The sequence below is a fragment of the Pyrgilauda ruficollis genome, unplaced genomic scaffold, assembly GCF_017590135.1.
Source record: "Pyrgilauda ruficollis isolate IOZ18807 unplaced genomic scaffold, ASM1759013v1 scaffold185, whole genome shotgun sequence".
Lineage (NCBI taxonomy): Eukaryota > Metazoa > Chordata > Aves > Passeriformes > Passeridae > Pyrgilauda > Pyrgilauda ruficollis.
The window spans coordinates 785653-805038 of record NW_024517540.1 but is presented as its reverse complement, the minus strand read 5'-3'; the positions used below and the strand labels follow the sequence as shown (position 1 = coordinate 805038).

Below are 19386 nucleotides of genomic sequence, written 5' to 3'. Positions count from 1 at the left end.
ACACACATGTGGTGAGCACACAGAGCAGCTCTTGCACACCTGTGCCCGTTCAGATGTGGGTCCCCGCCCTGCACGCACACGTGGTGAGCACACAGGGCAGCTCTCGCACACACACGTGTACCTGTAGGCTAGCAGGCAGCTTGCACACGCACGTTCCTGCCCAGAAAACAGCTCTTGCACAAATGTGTGGCAGCTCCTGCCCGAGCACACAGGACAGCTCCTGCACACACGTGTGTCCAGACCCACAGGGCAGCTCTTACACACACACACATGTGCTCATGAGTGTGTGGCAGCTCCTGCACACGTGTGTGCCCATGTTGGTGACAGCTTCTGCCCATGAGTGTGCCCACCGGGCAGCTCCTGCACACACGTGTGCATTTGTGGCAGCCCCTTGTGTGACCACATGTGACTTGTGTCACCATGCACACACGGTGGCTTTCACACTCACACATCTCTGTCCACCAGGCAGCTCTTACACACACCTGTGCCCCTAAAGCAGCTCTTACACACACACACCTGCGCCCACACAGACTGAGCAGCTCTTGCACACGCGTGTGCCCCTGTGTGGGCATTCCCATGCATGTCCCTGCTCACTGGGCAGCTCTAACACACATGTGTGCCCATGGAGCAGCTCTGGCACACTTGTATGCCCAAAAAGCGGCTTTCACACACTTGTATGCTCACCAGGCAGCTTTTGTACACTCGTGTGCCCACTGGGCAGCTGTCACACACTTGGAGCAGCTCTCACACACTCGTGTGCCCATGGAGCAGCTCTGGCACACTCGTGTGCCCACTGGGCAGGTCTCACACACTCATGTGCCCATTGGGCAGCTGTCACACACTCGTGTGCCCACTGGGAAGCTCTCACACACTTGTATGCCCAAAGAGCAGCTTTCACACACTTCTATGCTCACCAGGCAGCTTTTGTACACTCGTGTGCCCACCAGGCAGCTCTCACACATTCGTGTTCCCAAACAGCATATCTAGCACATGCATGTGCCCACAGAACAGCTCTCACACACTCGTGTGCCCACGGAGCAGCTCTCACACACCAGTGTGCCCACTGGGCAGCTCTCACACACTCGTGTGCCCAAACAGCAGACCTAGCACATGCATGTGCCCATGGAACAGCTCTCACACACTCCTGTGCCCACTGGGCAGGTCTCGCACACTTGGAGCAGCTCTCACGCACTCGTGTGCCCACGGAGCAGCTCTGGCACACACACACGTGCCCACTCGCGTGTGTCACCCCGTGTCCCCTCACCCCGCCCGTGCCCACGTGGCCCCCGGACACCGCCCCCGCTGCAGCTGCGCGCAGTCCCCGCCAGGGGGCGGCGGCGCTCGGGAGCCCCTTCCGGCGCGGGGCCTGCCGGGAGTTGTAGTTCCCCTCCCGCTCCCCCCCCCGGTGCCGTCGCTGTGCCCCGGTGCCGGTGCGGCGGAGGCAGCGCAGAGGCGCTCACAGCCCCTTTATTGACGTGGCGGGAGAAAAAGGGGGCGGCGGAGCCCGGCGGGGTTCGGCCTTCCCCGCGGATCCAGCGCTGCGCATTCCCTGCCCGCGGCTCAGGCCTCTGGCGGGGCCGGGGCGGGCCTGGCAAGAGGAGGGAGGGCGATGGGGTGAGGGTGGGGTCGGCACAACTTCCCCCTGCAGCTCCCCCCGTCCCCTGCTCTGCATCCCCACCCTGACGCTCTCCTTTCTCCTCTCCCACCCTGTTCTGGCCCCTCATTTCTCCTGGCCACCCCCTCTCCTCCACCCGCACTCCCCTCAGGCCTCTGCAGGCCCCCACCCTGGCACCCCACATTGTCCCCTCAAACCCCCCCGGGCCCCCCAGCCCTGGCTGTCCCCCCGTGCTCACCTGGCAGGAATCACGGTGACATAGGCGTGCCCAGGGGGGGTCTCACTGCGGGCCAGCGAAGGGCCCGGGGGGTCTGAGGGCAGCGGCCGCTGCGGTGGAGGGGGCTTGGCTGGACCTGGGGGCTGCAAGGGCACGGGGGGGGTCAAAGCTCGGCGGTGGGCTGACCCCCCGGCGGGCTCGGGGGGTGGGAATCGGCCTCGTGCCCCACACGCAGGTGCTGCTGCCGTTACCTGAGCGCTCAGCAGCACAGGGTCTGCGGGCAGCGGGCGTGTGGGGGGGGGCGGCCTGTCCGAGGGGGGGGCCTGGGCAGAGAGAGAGGGACAGTGTGACAGCGGGGGACAAGTGGGGGAGCGCGGGAACCGGCCTCCCGCCGGGCAGGAGGGGTCCGGGGACAGCCGTGTCACACAAGTCCCCGAGAGCTGGAGCGCAGCCAGACATGCAGCGGGTCCGGGGTGGGCTGGGGGGTACCCCCCGCCCTGCCCGGGCATTACCTTGGGCACAGGGTCCGGCGGGAGAGGCCGGGAGGGCGGATCAGGCCGGGCTGAGCCGAGGGCAGCCGGCTGCGGAGAGAGGGAGAGGGGGGACAAGCCATGCAGCATGCGGAGACCCCCCTCCCGCCAGGCAGAGACAGAGACCCCCCTTCAGCGCACAGCCCTGGCTGGGACGGGCTCCAATCCCGGTTGTGCCAAGTGGCCGTGCCAGGCTGCTATGGGTGCCAGGGAGTGGGATTCCACAGCCCAGGACTGGAGCGAACTGGGCACCCGCTACCCCCATCCTCACCTTGCTGCCATGCATGACCTGCAGCTCCGTGGCCTGCCGCCACTGCGGGGGCCGGGGACGCGCAGGGGGCCCTTGGCTGCTGCCCGACGGGGGCTCTGGCTGTGAGATCCTGCAGGGAAAACCCAGGATGATGAGACCCTGCTCGCTCTGGGCACTTGGGGGACCCCGCACGGCCACCGAGCGACACCGACACCAGCAGAAGCCCAAGAGAAACGAACCCCTCGGCGCTGGAAGATGCGACACCCCGCACCCCGGGGCTGCCCCGCACCCCACGGGCACTGCCAGGGGAAGAGCGCAGCACCGGAGGCCTTGCGAAGCAGGACGGCTCGGGGACAGCCCCACGCCCGGGCGCCGGAGGTGACGTTACCCGCTCCAGCCGTCTGCGGCTCCGGGACCCAGGAACCGCACCCGGGTCTCAGCACTGTGGGGAGAAGAGTGGGGGGCTCAGCCCGCGGCTGGGGGGCGAGAGGAGCCGCGGGGATGTGAGGTGACAGGGCTGTGACCTGCGCTGGGGACGCACACGCACACATGGATGGTCACTCTGCGGGGACACGTGTGCACAGCGCCCGGGCAGCCACCACGGGGGACGCGTGTGCCTGTGTGCTCACATGCCAGAGCACACGTGTGCGGAACTGAGCGTGCCTCCTGCGTGCCACATGCAAGAGGTGTGTGTGCCACCTGTGTGTCACAGCACGAGCGAGCGGAGTCGAGCAGGCCGCTGATGTGCCACGGCGAACGCGTGCAGAGGTGTCGCGTGCCACCTGCGTGTCTTGGCACACACACGCCGAGGCCGGTGTGCCATCTGCATGACACGGCACACGCATGCAAGGGGGTTGTGTGCCACCTGCATGTCACAACACACACGTAGAAGTGCGTGTGTCACCCGTGTGTCACGGCACACGCATGCAGAGGTGAGCGTGGCAGCCACGTGCCACCGGTGTGCCTCGGCACACGCATGCAGAGGCGAGCGTGCCAACACCCACGTGCCCCCCACACACCCCCGATGCGCCCCCCTGTCCCCCAGTACCTGTACTGGCAGGAGGTGCCCTTTCCAAGCTGGCAGAGGTGCTTGTGCAGGCCGGCACGGCGGGCTCGGCACAGCCCCAGTGCCAGCGCCAGCCCCAGCAGCGCGCTCAGCAGCAGGGCCGTGGGCAGGGCGCTTCCCCCTGCGGGAGAGCAGCACGTCAGCCCCCGCCGTGCCCGTCCCCCCCCGGCACCCGCACAAAGCCCCATTCTCTGCGCTCGCCTGGGCCCTCACCTCGTTCAAGGCCGGCAGGGCCGCTGTCCTGGCTGCCCCCCACTCCGGGGCTGTCACAGCTTGGGGGGGCCCAGCCCCGCTCACAGTGGCAGTGCCCGTGGTTGTTGCACACCTGGGGGGGTGACAATGGCTGAGCTCAGCCCCTGAGGGGCAGGTCCTCACTGCCAGCAGCCGCTCCCCAGCCCTGCACTCACCCCGTGCCCATGGCATTTGCTCTGGCACTGCTGGTCACCCAGCATGGAGATGTCCTGGCACCGGTGCTGGAGGCACATCTGTGGGGGATGGGGTGTCAGCACTGGGAGATTCCCCCCGGGCCCTTCCCTGTCGCCCCATTTCTCACCTTCCCAGGGCCACAGGTGGTGCCAGGCAGCACCATGGCTGCATCGGTCACATCCTCATCCCCAGGCAGGGTGATCCCCTGGCAGGACCCTTCTGGGCTGTCCCCATGGGAGCTGCTGCGCTGGCACTGCAGCATCCCACACCTGGTGTCCCTGCAGGGACAGAGGGGTCAGGGCAGGGGGCATGGCAAGGGGGACATGGAGAAGGACGGGGACCTCACTCACTGCTGTGTGCAAGTGACATAGGAGCCGTTGGGGAGCTGCCCGCAGTGCCCACGTTCATCTCCTCTTGTGTTCAGGGCAGCCATGCAGGAGCTGGAGACAGGACTGGCACCTGCAGCGGGGGCAGAGACCCTCAGCTCCCCTACTTAGCTGCCAGCACCCCACCCTGGCCCTGCTCTACCTGGCCCCAGCAGCTGCTGGCACTGCCCCTCGTAGGTGGCACAGGCCCCGCTGTAGCAGTGTGCCCGCCCGCCGGCACAGGGCTGCCCGTCCTGCAGGAATGTGTCAGGGGGGCAGCGTGGTGAGACCCCGTCACAGAACTCGGGCAGGTCACACTCGCCCAGCGGCTCCCGACACACGTGGCCAGCACGGCGCAGCTGTGGGGGGACATGGTCAGATCAACGGGGTGAGTGGGGGGACATGGTCAGATCAATGGGGTGAGTGGGGAACATGGTCAGATCAACGGGGTGAGTGGGGAGACATGGTCAGATCAATGGGGTGGGTGGGGAACATGGTCAGATCAATGGGGTGGGTGGGGGGACATGGTCAGATAAACAGGGTGAGTGGGGGACATGGTCAGATCAACGGGGTGGGTGGGGCACTCGCCCACCACGGGGAGTGGCTGCTGTGCCCATGGCATCCCCACACACCTGGCAGTCCTCACAGCAGGCGTCCTCGGTGGCACATGCAGCTCCTGGCATCAGCTGGCAGGAGCTGCTGTTGCAGCAAGGATCGGTGCACTCCTGCAGTGGGGGGGCTGCAGTCAGCGGGTGCCAGCAGCACTGGAAACCACCCTGCCAGCCCCAGACACCCATGGAGCAATGGGGTGGCTTCAGGGCTCCAGGCCTACCCAGAGCCCCCCGTACCACGCTGAGGCCGCAGTCGCACTCCTCGCCCAGCTCTACGAAGTGGTTCCCGCAGGTGGGGCTCCCGGTCAGGAGCTGGGGCTCGGGGACATTGGAGAGGCACCAGCCCTGGCCCTGCTGCAGGCTGCGCTCCAGGTCCTGCCGGCTGCAGTTGCTGAAGCTCAAGCCAGGTGTCAACCTGCAGAGGCAGGAAGGGGCCCGTGAGGTGAGGTGAGGAGAGGAAGGGGCTCGGCCCCAGCTCCCCGAAGGGCTGCCTGCTGCCCTCACCCCGTGGGTGGTGCCATGATGCAGCCGCGGTCGTGCCGGAGGTCGCCGCAGTCGCAGAGGCGCCCGGCGCTGTCGTGGCGCATGCCCAGGTTGTGCCCCAGCTGATGGGCCACAGTGGAGGCCACGACGAGGACACTGACAGAGTGGTCCTGTGGGACAGGAGGGTCAGGGAGGGCAGCTGGTGGGAGGACGGGGTGGGGGGACAGAGGCACTGACCATGCTGACGCCCCCAGAGCGCGTGGGGGAACATATGGAGGCTTGAGTCGACATCCCCACGGACACATCATCAAAGTGGGCACCCCTGGAGAGAGAGCACAGCAGGTTGGCGGACTGCTGCGGCCTCATCCCCCTGTCCCCACGCTGTCCCCCACTCACGTCAGGAGCTGGGCATTGTCGTGGGGCAGCCGGGGCAGCAGCTCCTCCCGGCGCCAGCGCAGGAACCGCTCCAGCACGGCCCGGGCGCTGCCGCCCACCGCGATCTTGTCACCCTCGCTCCAGACCTCCACCGCCAGCAGGGCCACCCGCACTCCCAGCGGGCGGAAGAACTGGGGGAGCACACAGGGGTCAGAGCCCCCCCAGCACGGCAGAGGCAAGGGCTGGGATGGACAGGCACAACCATGACTCACCACATCCACCTGGTTGGCGATTTCCAGGGTCCGGGTGTGAACACGTTGTAGGTTGGGGTAATTCTGGAACTGGGGAAACAGGGAGAGGGGTCACAGGGGTGGCTGTGGGAAGGGCAGCCCCTGCTGTGGGGACACTGCCCAGCACTCACCGCAGCGTGGTCCACCACCATCACCAGCTCCACAAAGTGCTGCTCTGCCGCTGCCCGCTTGCCCTGGGGACAGAAAGGTGTCACTGTCATATTTTCTGAAAAATCCCTTCACCAGGATTTCTTCTCCTGGGAAGCTGAGAAGCCTCAGAGAAAAATGAAAACAATAATTATCTCCTCTGCTTCTCCTGTGTTTTGCTGCTTTGGAATGTAGTTTGGAGACTGTTTATCCAACAGGTAGTTGTTTGATTGGTTTCATGTGAATTGTTTTTACTTAATGACCAATCACCATCAGCTGTGTCGGACTCTGAGGAGTCAGTCACGAGTTTTTCATTATTATCTTGTTAAGCCTTCTGTAAGTATCCTTTCTGTATTCTTTAGTACAGTTTAGTTTTAGTATAGCATTCTTTAATATAATATAATAACATAAAATAATAAATTAACCTTCTAAGAACATGGAGTCACATTCATTCCTTCCTCCTCCATCCAGGGACCCCAAAAAGACCACAGAGAGGGGTCAGAGTGCTGCTACATGGACACTGTGGGGCAAGACCCCTGGGTGACCTACCCTCTGTGGCCAGGGGGGCTCTGTTGCCTCTGCCCCAGGGTGGGGGCCCTGCCTGCAGCTCTGTGGCTCCAGCCGAAGGTGGGATGCCCCGTGCTGCCCTGTGGGACTGCTGGTGTCTGGCTCCAGTGTGTAGCTCCTGGTGTCTGACAGCCAGAGGCGGCCACTGGGGAAGGACAGAGGAGCTGGGATATGGAGCCCATCCCATCATCAGCACAGTGGGAGTGGGCTCACAGACCACTGGGCTTGGGGGCTCACCTGAGTCCAGCGCAGGCACAGAGGTTGGCCCAGGAGCCAGGGAAGCCCTGCACTGTCCCCTGGTAGCAGCAGTGCTCCTGCAGCAGAGAAGGGGGCTCAGGATCCAGCCCCAGGCTGGGGTCCCCCTGGGGTACAGGGACAGCTTGGGGACAGCACAGGTGCCAGCCATGCTGGAGGCCATACCTGCTCTCTGGGCTCCTGGATCGCCCGCGTGCCATCGGGCAGGTAATAGAGCAGTGCCCCAGTGCCCTGCACCAGCTCCCTGCCAGAGACTCGTGTCACCCACAGCAGGAACCCCCAGCTCACCCTGCCCTGAGCACACCCCGGCAGGAAGGGAGGACTCAGCACCTCCCACCCTGCTGTGGGTGCACCCTGGAGCCCCCACCCCACCTGCGCATGGATGCAGACAGGGAATAAGAGACCCCCACTCTAAGTGCACCATGGACAGAGGCAGAGCCCCAGGGTCCCAGGAGGACCCCCACCCTGCACGGGTCCAGAAGCTCCATCCCATGCCCTGCGGTTACCCCCACAACCACAGACTCACCAGTTTTGCTCCAGCTCCAGCAGCAGCCGCACCCCCTCCAGCTCCAGCAGGACTGTCAGACGGGCGGGGAACCCCCCCTGGCACAGGCCGGGGTTAAGGGGGTACCCCCTAACCCAAGCTGCCCCATCCCTCCCCATGCACCCCCAGAGGCACCGCCTGGCCCTGGCGCGTGCCGGAGGGAGGGAGAGGTCGGAAGGGATGGGAAGGGATGCCCTGCCCACCCCGCAGGAAGCGTCCCTCCCTCCCGGGCTCATTGTGTCAGGGAAAGGGGGGCTGGACCGAGCGGGGCCCCCACCCCGTTCCCCCCGCTCTTCCTGCCCGTTGCAGCGCTGCGGAAACATTGCAGAGACTCCCTACGGCCGCGGGGTGGGCTGGGCCCTTCCGCCCCACCCGGGAGGGGCGCGGGGTGGGTACCCCGACCCAGAAAGGTCCCTCCCAGCATCAGGAGGGGAAGGGGGATTTGCTGAGGGGCCCCCTCCCCACTGCTTCTGGGTGCTGGGGACCCCGGGGATGTGGCACCAGGACACTGCATGTCCTGCACTGAGAAGAGGGCAGGGGGAGGTGGCGGGGTGCCAGGCACTGTCACAAGTGTGGGGGACCCCAGGGATGTGGGCAGGGCTCACCTGGGTGGCTTCTGCCAAGCTGAGTGTCCGGTTATCCCACAGCACCCACGGGGTCACTGACCAGGAGTGTCCTAATTCCTCACTGCGCTGCTGCTGCTGCGAGCTGTCACCTGCACAGGGCCCTCACCACTGTGTCACCCATCACAGCCCAGACCCCCACGGTCACCCAGCACAGCCCAGACCCTCACCACTGTGTCACCCATCACAACCCAGACCCCCAAGGTCACCCAGCACACCCTGGACCCCCAACCTGCACCCTGGACCCTCCCGGTCACCCATCAAAGTCTGGTCACCCAAGGCATTACAGCCCCCCTGCAGTCACCCACTGCAGCCCCCAGGACAGGTGGGAAGCAGTGCCAGGGACCCCCACACTGACAGCACGGCTCCCAGCAGAGCCTGGGGGAACCCCCCTGTTTGGGGGCTGCAGGAGGACGGGCTGGGCTCTTCGGCCAAGCCTTGCATCACCTCGGCCGGCTGCCCAGTACAACCAGCACAGAGACTGGGCAGGGCTGGGAGCCCGGCTCGGCTGACTCAGACCCCCCCCCTCCCGCCAGCTTTTGGGGAACCCCTGCCCGCCCAGAGCCCTGGGATGGGGTTTGGAGGGAGCATCAAACCCCGCTCTGCACGGCCCCACCAACCCGGGGAGCGAGGGGACAGAACCGCGGTACCGGGGGAGCACCGAGCGTCCCGGGGAGGGGGCACCGAGCATCCCGGGGAGGGGGTACCGCGAGTACCGGGGGGCACCGAGCATCCCTGGGAGGGGGCACTGAGAGTACCGGGGGGCACCGAGCATCCCTGGGAGGGGGCACCGAGAGTACCGGGGGGCACCGAGCATCCCTGGGAAGGGGCACCGAGAGTACCGGGGGGCACCAAGCATCCCGGGGACGGGGCACCGCGCGCACCGGGGGGCGCACCGAGCGTACCGGGGGGCGCACCGAGCGTACCGGGAGGACACACCGGACATCCTGGCGAGGTGGCAACGAGCTTCCAGAGGGGCTACGAGCCCCAATGCCATCCCGGTCCTCCCGGGCCGCTCCCAGTGGGTATCCCCGCCATGCCCCGCGCTCCCCACCGACCCCCCACCCCACTCGGGACCCCGGTTCCCCGCTCACCTGCAGTGCTGCCGGTGCCAGCGGCGAGCAGCAGCCCCGCGGCCAGCAGCAGCCGCGGCCCCATCGCCCCCATGGCCCCGCCGCCCCCGCCAGCTCCCGTCGCGCATGGCCCCGCCACCGCCACCGGCACCGGCACCGACCCCGCCCGGCCCGGCCCGGCCCGGGGGCGGAACTTCCCTGCCAGCCCCGTGGCCCCGTTCCGCTCCTCCGGCACCGCCCAGGCCGGGGCGGAGCGGGGGTGGTTCCCTGTGCGCCGGGAGGGGCTGGTGGGGTACTGCTGGTGATGCTGCGGGTGGGACCCCTCCCCATCCCGAGACCCCTGCCCTCATCATCCCCTGGAGGGGAGACCCCCACCTTCACCACCCAGGAGAGCAGAGGCGCCCACCTTCACCATCTCACGCTCTGGAGACCCCTCCTTCATCATGCTGTGCGCTGAAGACCCTCACCTTCACCACCGCGGAGGGCAGAGCCCCCTGCCTCCATCTCCCAGGGCAGGAGAGACCCCCACATCCAGCAGAGACACCCCACATCCAGCAGAGACCCCCACCGTCACCAGCCCTGCCTTTATCTCCTAATGCAGTGGAGACCCCCACCTTCATCATCCAGACAGCAGAGACCCCCACCTTCATCATCCAGACAGCAGAGACCCCCCCAGCGGAGGCCCCCCCCTTCATCATCCTAAACAGCAGAGGCCCCCACCTTCATCATCCAGAAGCAGAGACCCCCACCCTCTCAACCCAGACACCACACAGCCCCACCTTCACTTTTTAAAAACCAAATATAAGTAAGGAGACTAAGAAAAAGATTGTGTCAGGTCTTTTTTTCTTCTATGTGACTGGTCTTTGTCAAGGGAGGTTGCTTCCTTGAAAGCTTTTTTCCCCCCTCCGCTCCTTGTTTTAAAATTTTTAAAATTTTTAAAAGTTTAATAGTTATAAAATGGTTGTAAAAATAGTTATAGGAATTAGAGCAATAAGAATTTGGACAATCAGAGTGAGGACAATAAAGCAAAGAACTGTGAACGTTCAGATGCTTTCCTCAAAAAAAGCATGGCTTGCCAACAAAGCATTAACTCTTAAAAGCAATGGCCTGTTGCATATTCATATATCTCATACATGGTGCATAAATTCTTTTCAAACAAAGGGTGTTCTCTGGTTATTGTCAACTTCTCCTCCTTGATCCTGTTGGTGCCTCAAAGACGAAGAGGGGGTGGAAGAAAGTTTGTTTTTTTCCAATAAGGAGGCAATATTTCTTTTCTTGGGGCTTGTTGCTGTTATCTCTGTGCGAAGAATTTATTGATTATCTCATCTCTTTCTTGAGCTAGTTAAAGAGTATCTTACATAGCACAGTTTCTACTTTAACATTATGTTATAACCTATATTTAACACACTACATAAGGGAATTAATACAGAACAACTTCCTAACATAACACACATAATATTAATTTTAATATTTTTGAAAAGCCAGTCATATTGTGAGAAACAAGTGCTCACTTTGAAAATATAAAAAGGTTTATTAAACCTTAACAAAAATACAACAAAGGACTACATAAGGAAGAAGTTGCAGCGCTGGGAGCTGCACCTCGTGCATACCACGTGGCCAGTTCATCTTCAAGGTGGATGCTCAGTCTTTTATAACCCTGGGGTTGCATCAGCCAGCCCTGGCTCCTCTCACAGTCTGTCAGTCAGCTCTTCTTTGCCATTTATCGGTGGATTCTGCTTTCTTGTGACTTGATTGGAGATCAGGTGTTGCCGTGCAGCACCCCCTAAGCACCAAGCTTTTCCATTCCCACCTGCCCCAGGTAAGGCACACGTGCACATCTCCTTTTTACCTGTCCTAGACCACCCCAGCTGTCTAATGGTCACAACACAGGGGGAAAAGGGAGCTGTGGGGAGAACAGAGGGCATCTAAACTACAGCAACATAACTCTACATCACTAAAACTTTTCTTAGTATTCACACAATAGTTATCTTTTAATTGCGAGAGCCAATCATCTTATTATCTATCTATAACAATACAATATGCATTTTTCACACCAGCACACCGACCGCAGCAGAACGCAACCGAGAGGTTCCGAATGCAACGGAAACCGTCTTTAATATTTGTGGAAAACCAATCATATAGCACGCATTTTTCACACCAGCACACCGACCGCAGCAGAACGCAACCGAGAGGTTCCGAATGCAACGGAAACCGTCTTTAATATTTGTGGAAAACCAATCATATAGCACGCATTTTTCACACCAGCACACCGACCGCAGCAGAACGCAACCGAGGGGTTCTGAATGCAACAGAAACTGTCTAATATTTACAAAAAGCCAATCATATAATTCACATTTTTTACATCAGCACACCCACCACAGCAGAACGCAACCGAGGGGTTCTGAATGCAACAGAAATTGTCTAATATTTGCAAAAAGCCAATCATGTAATTCACATTTTTCACACCAACACACCCCCTGCAGCAGAACTCAACCAAAACTGTCGAGGGGTTCCAAATGCAATGGAAACCGTCTTTAATATTTGCAAAAATCCAATCATATAACACGCATTTTTCACACCAACACACCTCCTGCAGCAGAATGCAACTCAAACTGCCGAGGGGTTCCGAATGAAACAGAAACTGTCTAATATTTGCAAAAAGCCAATCATATAATTCACATTTTTTACACCAGCACACCAACCACAGCAGAGTGCAGCTGAAGGGTTCCGAATGCAATGGAAACCGTCTTTAATATCTGAGAAAAGCCAATCATGTAACACGCATTTTTCACACCAACTCACCCCCTGCAGCAGAACTCAACCAAAACTGTCGAGGGGTTCCAAATGCAATGGAAACCGTCTTTAATATTTGCAAAAATCCAATCATATAACACGCATTTTTCACACCAACACACCCCCTGCAGCAGAGCGCAACTGAAACTGCCGAGGGGTTCTGAATGCAACGGAAACCGTCACGCAGCACCTGCCAACGGTGCAGCTCGTTGGAAACTGCTCGCTCACTCTGCTGCTATCCCACCGAGACAAAGCTGCAGGGAGCGGCAGGAACCGGGCCATGAGGCTGGTCTCGGGTTTGGGCAGAGCCCTGCGGGCCCGGCGCGGCCTGTGCAAGAAGCGGGCCCCGCAGCCCGGAGCCGAGCGCAGGCCGGAGGAGCCCAGCAAGGCCCGGGAGTTCGCCCGCAGCCTCGGCGGCCTCACCCTGGGCCTGCTTCTGGCCAGCATTTACGGGGCTCTGGTGCTGCTGGTGCAGGGCCACAATGTCTGGTACTGCCTGAGCGTCACCGTCCTCATGGGCGCGGGGCTGGGCCTGGGCATGGCCTTCTCCATGAAGACGCGGATGATCGTGCTGCTGGCGCTGCCGCATTTCTTCACCAGTGAGCAGCCGTGGGAGCTGGGGTGCCAGGGGATGCCGGCTCCTGGCTGAGCACCAGGACTGTGTTAGAACCCTAGATACTGAAAAATTTCAATTTTCTGTGTTGAAAAACACAGATCCTCAAGAGAACCTAAAGCCACAAAAAAAGCTTCCAAAATTAATTAATAACAGATTGATGAGATAATAAATTATATATAGCAAATTAGTTATATATAATGGATTAATAATCATAAGATTACAAATTATACATAGCAGATTAGTTATATATAATAGATTAATAATAAGATTATGGGTTATATATAGCAGATTAATAATAATATTATAAATTATATATAGCATATTAGTTATATATAGCAGATTAATAATAAGATTATGAGTTATATATAACAGCTTAGTTATATATAACAGATTTATAATAAGATTATAAATTATATGTAACAGATTAGTTATGTAGAGCAGATTAATAATGATTATGAGTTATATACAGCAGATTAGTTATGTATAATAGATTAATAATAAGATTATAAATTATATATAACAGATTAATAATAAGATTATAAGTGTATAGTTTAAATAGAAGTAGGTAATATCATGTAGCAGAAAACTTAGAGTTTAAAGTTTTAAAATATAGTTATATATATAAAACTAAGATAGAAGTTTTAAAACTGTAGCTAATCCTTCTTCTTCCCCTTCTTCTGCATAAATTTAAGTAGTATTTTGTAATTAAACAAAAAAGTCCACATTGCAAAACAGAAGTGATTAGTTATTGAGTTTAAAATAAAAATAATTTGTGTAGTTTCTTAATTCAATAATTTTTCCTTTAAAGACCTTGTAAAAATATATAAAAAACCATTTTGCAATTTATTAGTAAAATACTGTGGAACTCACAATTTATGACTGTAATATAGATAAAAAATAATAAACATCTAAATTCAGACACGAAATACCATCTTGAGCACTTTCAATCCCAACCCTAACAGAAACAAAAAAGAAGTTAAAAACCAGCATTAGTGGTGCCCTGTGTGAGGGTCGAATTCACAACCTTCAGATTATGAGACTGATTTTCCCTGTCAGGTTATGAAACTGATTTTTCCCTGTCAAATTATGAGATTGATTCTTCCCAGTCAGATTATGAGACTGATTCTTCACTGTCAGATTATGAGACTGATTCTTTACTGTCAGATTATGAGACTGATTCTTCCCAGTCAGATTATGGGTGTGATTCTTCACTGTCAAATTATGAGACTGATTCTTCCCAGTCAGATTATGAAACTAATTTTTCCCTGTCAGATTATAAATGTGTGAGGGTCGAATTCACAACCTTCAGATTATGAGACTGATTTTCCCTGTCACATTATGAGACTGATTCTTCCCAGTCAGATTATGAGACTAATTTTTCCCTGTCAGATTATAAAACTGATTCTTTGCTGTCAGATTATGAGACTGATTCTTGCCCTGTCTGATTATAAGACTGATTCTTGCCCTGTCAGATTATGAAACTAATTTTTCCCTGTCAGATTATAAAACTGATTCTTTGCTGTCAGATTGTGAGACTGACTGATTTTTCCCTGTCTGATTGTAAAACTGATTCTTTGCTGTCAGATTATGAGACTGATTTTTCCCTGTCAGATTATAAAACTGATTCTTTGCTGTCATGATTCTTGCCCTGTCAGATTATGAGACTGATTTTTCCCTGTCAGATAATGAGACTGATTCTTCCCTGTCTTTGCAGAGGAGGGGAAGATGATGGTCATGGTGCTGGCGCTGTGCCTGACCGTGCAAGGCCCTGGCGCCAATCTCCTGCACAACGTCTCCCAGGTCGCCAAGGCGCTGTCATGTGGGGCTGAACTGGCCCAAAACCAGACGGCCGAGCGGCTGCAACGTGCCAAGGAGCCGCTGCTGAGTGAGCAGGGGGCTGGGGGAGGTGGAGGGACTGGAGGGGCCCTTCCTGGGGGGGAACAGACAGCCTCAGGCCACCCTCAGTCTTTGGGGTGTGCTCAGGTGTCCCCTCTCTCTGCAGACATGCAGAGGAAAATCAAGGAGATTGGCCAGAATGCCAAGGTGCTGGGTGACCGTGTCCGGAAGTTCGTCCGCTCCATCATAGACTCCACCAGACACGTTGGTGAGCGTTGGACCCCTGGGGGCGTCCCCAGCCCTAGCACCCCCTCCCCTCCTCTCAGACCATCCCTGTCTCCAATGCCCGCTCCCTGCCCACAGCGCGGGCCCTGCGCAACGTTTGGCTGTGGCTGAGGAGGGCTGGTAGCATCTGTAACCGCGAGCTGGGGGATCCCAAGGGCAGCTGCTTTCGCTACATGGACAGGGCCAAGGACAGGTGTGAGCGCGCCCTGCCCATCCTCTTCCACATCTGCTACGTTGTCCTCAGCTTCAAGGCCCTCTGCAGCTTGAGGAGTACTCGTAAGTCCCTGTCCCTCTGCCACAGGGGGCTAATGGGGTGATGGGGCAGATCTGTCCCCATCATGGGGGTCCAGCCCTACAGAGATCCCTCTCTCTGCAGTTGCTTTGATGTTCTGCACCATCCCAGGGTACATCCAGACCTTCATCCGGTCCAGAGTCACAGCTCGTGAGTATCCCAGTGCCACGTGGGTGTTGGGGGTTGTCATTGTTTTGCGTGACAGACATCTATAGAAGTGATACAAGCTTTTAACCACTCTGCCTAATTAAACAAAAAAAAAAAGACTATTCTAAAAGTAGCAAACAACTAAAATTTTATTTCTTTACAGTATCAGTAAGAAAAAAAAAAGTTATAAGAAGAGGAAAAGTATTCTAAAAGTTTTGTTCTAATTCTTATTACTCTTTAAGTTACTATTAATACATTTTTCTTTATACCCTTTTAAAGTTTTAAACCTAATTTACCTTTCTCCTAATCCTACCTCACACCAAGAAATAAGTACATTAGTAATTAGCCAACACCAAACCCGCCACACTGTGTACATTAACCAAAAATCCTCAAAATTAACAAAATCTCAAATTAACAACCTGAAACCACTGCACGGGTCCTTTTCTATGAGTAATTAGCCAACACCAAACCCGCCACACTGTGTACATTAACCAAAAATCCTCAAAATTAACAAAATCCCAAATTAACAATCTGAAACCACTGCACGGGTCCTTTTCTGTACCCCTCTTCTGGTTCTGGCCGCATGCACAGCACCTCTCATCCCCTCTGCAGCCCTCACGGATGCTCTGAACCGTGTCCGCGCCGAGTTTGAGTTCAACATCTCGGTCGTGCACCACTACAGCGTCAACCTCAACGCCAGCAAGAGCCTGGGGGAGGTGTCTGATGATATAATGGAGGCCGTGCAGCACAGCATGGAGCCCTACCACCGTGTCCTGGAGCTCTTCTCCTACATCTCCTTCTTGGCCGTCCTCTTCTTGTGGTACCGGTGAGTAGTGCTCTGGTGACCCTTGGGGACAGGGACCTGGCGTGGAGGTGCTCAGCTGCCCCCCGCTCCCGTGCCCCCAGCGCGGTTCGCTACCGGCGCCGCTACCTGCGGGACGACACCTTTGACAACGTTTACATCACGCGGCGCTTCGTGGAGATGGACCTGCGCTGTGCAGAGCAGGGCAAACCCACCGTGCTGCCCCTGTCGGCGCGGGAGAGGGGCCGCTACATCCCCCCAGGTCAGCCGCACCCCCGAGGGTGTCCCCCAGGCCAACCTGAGCGCCCAGCACGGCCTCACGGTGCTCCCGTGGCCGTGCAGGTGCGCTGTGGCTGTCAAAGACGGAGCGACAGCAGTACGGGCTGCAGCTCTTTTCGTTCCTGCGCCACACGCTGCTGGGGTTCGGCATCCTCCTGGCTGACTACAGCATCTTCTGGCTGCTTGACCTGCTCCGGCACCAGCTGAGCGCGGAGATCGTTGCCAGGGGTGAGCAGCACCCTTGGGTGCTTTGCTGGCTGAGGGTCAAGGCTGTGGGATGGCCCCAGGTCTGAGCCGTTCGCCCACAGCGCCGTCGACAATGACCATCAGCGTCAACGGGACGGGCTACACCAGTGAGATCTACCAGGATCTGGTCTCTGCCTTCAACGCGCTGCAGGAGGGCGAGGTCTCGGTGCTGTCCCAGGTCTGCCTCATCGAGCCCGTGGAGCCTGACCATGGCACCTACATCACCATAGGTGTGCAGACCGGGGCAGCTACACCCTCAACGACCCAGGTGGGTGGGGGGGTGTAGGGGAGTGCTCCCCCTGCTTAACTCGTTTTCTTCCCACCAGGAATCCTGTATGGAATCTGGCTCTTCATCTCTGTCTTCGGTTCCTACATGGCACGCCTGCGCCGGGCAGTGTGTGCCGCCTACTTCCCATCCCGTGAGCAGGTGAGAAGCCCCTTGGGCATGTGTGTGTCCCTCTACACTCCCTGAGCCACCAGCTGCCCTCACCCCATCCCCTCCATGCCAGGAGCGCCTGGCCTTCCTCCACAACATCATCCGGGCACGGCGGGAATGGGCACTGTTTGCCCTGAGCCGAGTGAGCACGCAAGGCTTGGCCGATACTGGGAAAAGCAGGTTCTTCCTTATCCTCATCTCCAGGTAAGCTCTTCCAGGAGATGGAAAACAGGGCAGCATCATCCCTGGGGGTCTGTGGCAAGGACCTCTGGGATGGCATTGCCCTGCGTGCTTGCAGGTTCCCTCTCCTGGCTCGCCTCGCTCGCCGTGCGGGCATCCAGCGCAAACATTGCTTGATCTGTGGGGCGGCAGAGCAGCCGGATTTCACCGCCTGCATCACACCCAACTGCAAAGGTAAGACTCCCCACAGTTTGGGGACCCCCTCCCCAGAAAATTCCCCATTCCCCCCTGACAGCCCCATTTTCCACAGGGCTGTATTGCAGCGAGTGCTACAGAACCCTGAACAACACCTGCTCCGTCTGCATGGCCCCCCTGAGCTACCCCGACACTGGGGATGAGGAGCTGTGAGCAGAGGGGCGCTGGGGGGCTGCAGTGGGCGTGCAGGGGGGCTGCAGCTCAGCCCTGCCCTCTGTGCCCCCGCAGGGACTCGAGTGACGAGGAGGAGACAGCGGGGTTGCGGCCGGGCGCTGCGCGGGCGCTGCGGGGCCAGGAGCGAGGGCGGCGGCTGCTGCAGCGCATCAGGGACCTGATCAAGGACATGATCAAGGGCCGGGGGCTCCCCTCCAGAACGGCCAGGGGGCTGCAGGAGCAGCTGGAGGAGGAGGAGAGCCAGGGGCTGCTCTCCAGGTGAGGGCTGCTGTGGGGTTTTCTGAGACCCCCGACGAAGGGAGGAATGATGAATCTGACTCCATGTCCTTAGAAGGCTAATTTATTGTTTTATGATACTATATTGTATTAAAGAATACTAAACTAAGCTATACTAAAGAATAGAGAAAGGATACAGACAGAAGGCTAAAAGATACTAAAGAAAACTCATGACTCCTTCCAGAGTCCTGACACAGCTTGACGGTGATTGGCCATTAAATAAAAACAATTCACGTGAAACCAATGAAACATGCACCTGTTGGACAAACAATCCCCAATCACATTCCAAAGCAGCAAAACACAGGAGAAGCAAATGAGACAATATTGTTTTCCTTTTTCTCTGAGGCTTCTCAGCTTCCCAGGAGAGAAATCCTGGCGAAGGGATTTTTCTAGAAAATATGACAGTGACAGGCTGCCTGTGGGATGGCAGTGACTTCCTTCCCTTCCAGCACTGCTGTTGGATTATACTTTTTTCTGACTTAGAGATGGGTCAACTGAGAGGTGTTTTAAAACTTTTCTTTTATTTTCAGTCTCATGAGAAGGGTGAGACAATACAAATGTTATAATTCACACCATCGCAATCAGAATTAATAAGTGTTTCTTAGTTTATTAGCTTTAACTACACAATACTATAAATAACTTAAAATAAATAATCTAACATTACCCCTCGTGGGTCCTACTACAATGTATCTTATAGTTTTATTTCTCTAAAGTATCTAGTCTTATTTGTAAAGCCACCCTTTAAAATTTGTTTCTAGTTCCATTTCTCTCTCAACAATGTCTATCCTATTCCTATCCTAAGTCAACGTTTCCTATCTCAAAATTTACGTACAATTGCATACTGTGTAAACCTTCTGTCAAACTTTAAGAATTCTCTACAAATTCATTTCTCACGAGTGCTCACTGGGGAGGGGGAACATGGAACTTGTCCCACAGTGAAGTTACCACCTCACCGAGCTTCAGGTGGACATCACTGCTCCTCCTGCCTCTCCACAGCTGTGAACTGGTGAGAGCTGCTCCCCTAATTCTGAACTCACCCAAAGCCCCTTCCACTAGTAACCCGAGTTAGCGTTTGGTTTTGTGATGCAAAATAGTGGAGTTAATGCTCGGTCAGTAAGGAAACGGCCCCTCCCAGCTGGGCACGGTGATTCCTGCCGCCTGAATTATTCACAGTGTCTGATTGCACTCCTCCTTCTGGCGTGCAGAGGACACTGAGCCTTCACTCTTCTGAGAGGACTCTTTGCATACTAAATATTTTTCTTTACCAGCCAGGTTCATGGCTTGATCAGGGCTATAAAATTGGTCGGGAGAGGTTTTCTGTATAGTGCAAAA

General features: G+C 57.1%; 2 protein-coding genes across 5 annotated transcripts; one reads left to right on the top strand and one right to left on the bottom strand.

Moving 5' to 3' along the window:
- Positions 1–1451: 1451 nt before the first annotated feature.
- On the bottom strand, positions 1452–9578 carry ADAM15 (ADAM metallopeptidase domain 15). 4 transcript variants are annotated; one of them, XM_041464830.1, is made up of 24 exons: positions 9459–9578; positions 8347–8456; positions 7724–7800; positions 7363–7441; positions 7180–7256; positions 6925–7087; positions 6360–6422; positions 6211–6279; positions 5960–6129; positions 5801–5885; positions 5585–5733; positions 5318–5495; positions 5102–5194; positions 4633–4828; positions 4455–4563; positions 4232–4382; positions 4086–4163; positions 3892–4003; positions 3661–3799; positions 2634–2742; positions 2345–2413; positions 2084–2155; positions 1854–1975; positions 1452–1588 (listed from the first exon to the last, which is right to left on the bottom strand). In XM_041464830.1, the coding sequence occupies exons 1-24, from the start codon at positions 9529–9531 to the stop codon at positions 1561–1563; spliced, it is 2571 nt and encodes an 856-aa protein (XP_041320764.1). In that variant the 5' UTR covers positions 9532–9578; the 3' UTR covers positions 1452–1560. The 4 variants fall into 4 exon arrangements, 3 of the variants coding, with proteins under 3 accessions (XP_041320764.1, XP_041320765.1, XP_041320766.1); XM_041464831.1 differs by lacking the exon at positions 2345–2413; XM_041464832.1 differs by lacking the exons at positions 2084–2155; positions 2345–2413.
- A 2932-nt stretch (positions 9579–12510) lies between these two features.
- Positions 12511–19056, top strand: DCST2 (DC-STAMP domain containing 2). Its single transcript, XM_041464890.1, has 15 exons — positions 12511–12829; positions 14561–14731; positions 14849–14950; positions 15046–15243; positions 15344–15409; positions 16019–16232; positions 16313–16470; positions 16551–16715; positions 16796–16963; positions 17060–17160; positions 17243–17373; positions 17468–17583; positions 17660–17753; positions 17833–17980; positions 19051–19056. Exons 1-15 carry the CDS (start codon positions 12511–12513, stop codon positions 19054–19056), a joined length of 2157 nt encoding a protein of 718 aa, XP_041320824.1.
- The last annotated feature ends 330 nt before the right edge of the window (positions 19057–19386 follow it).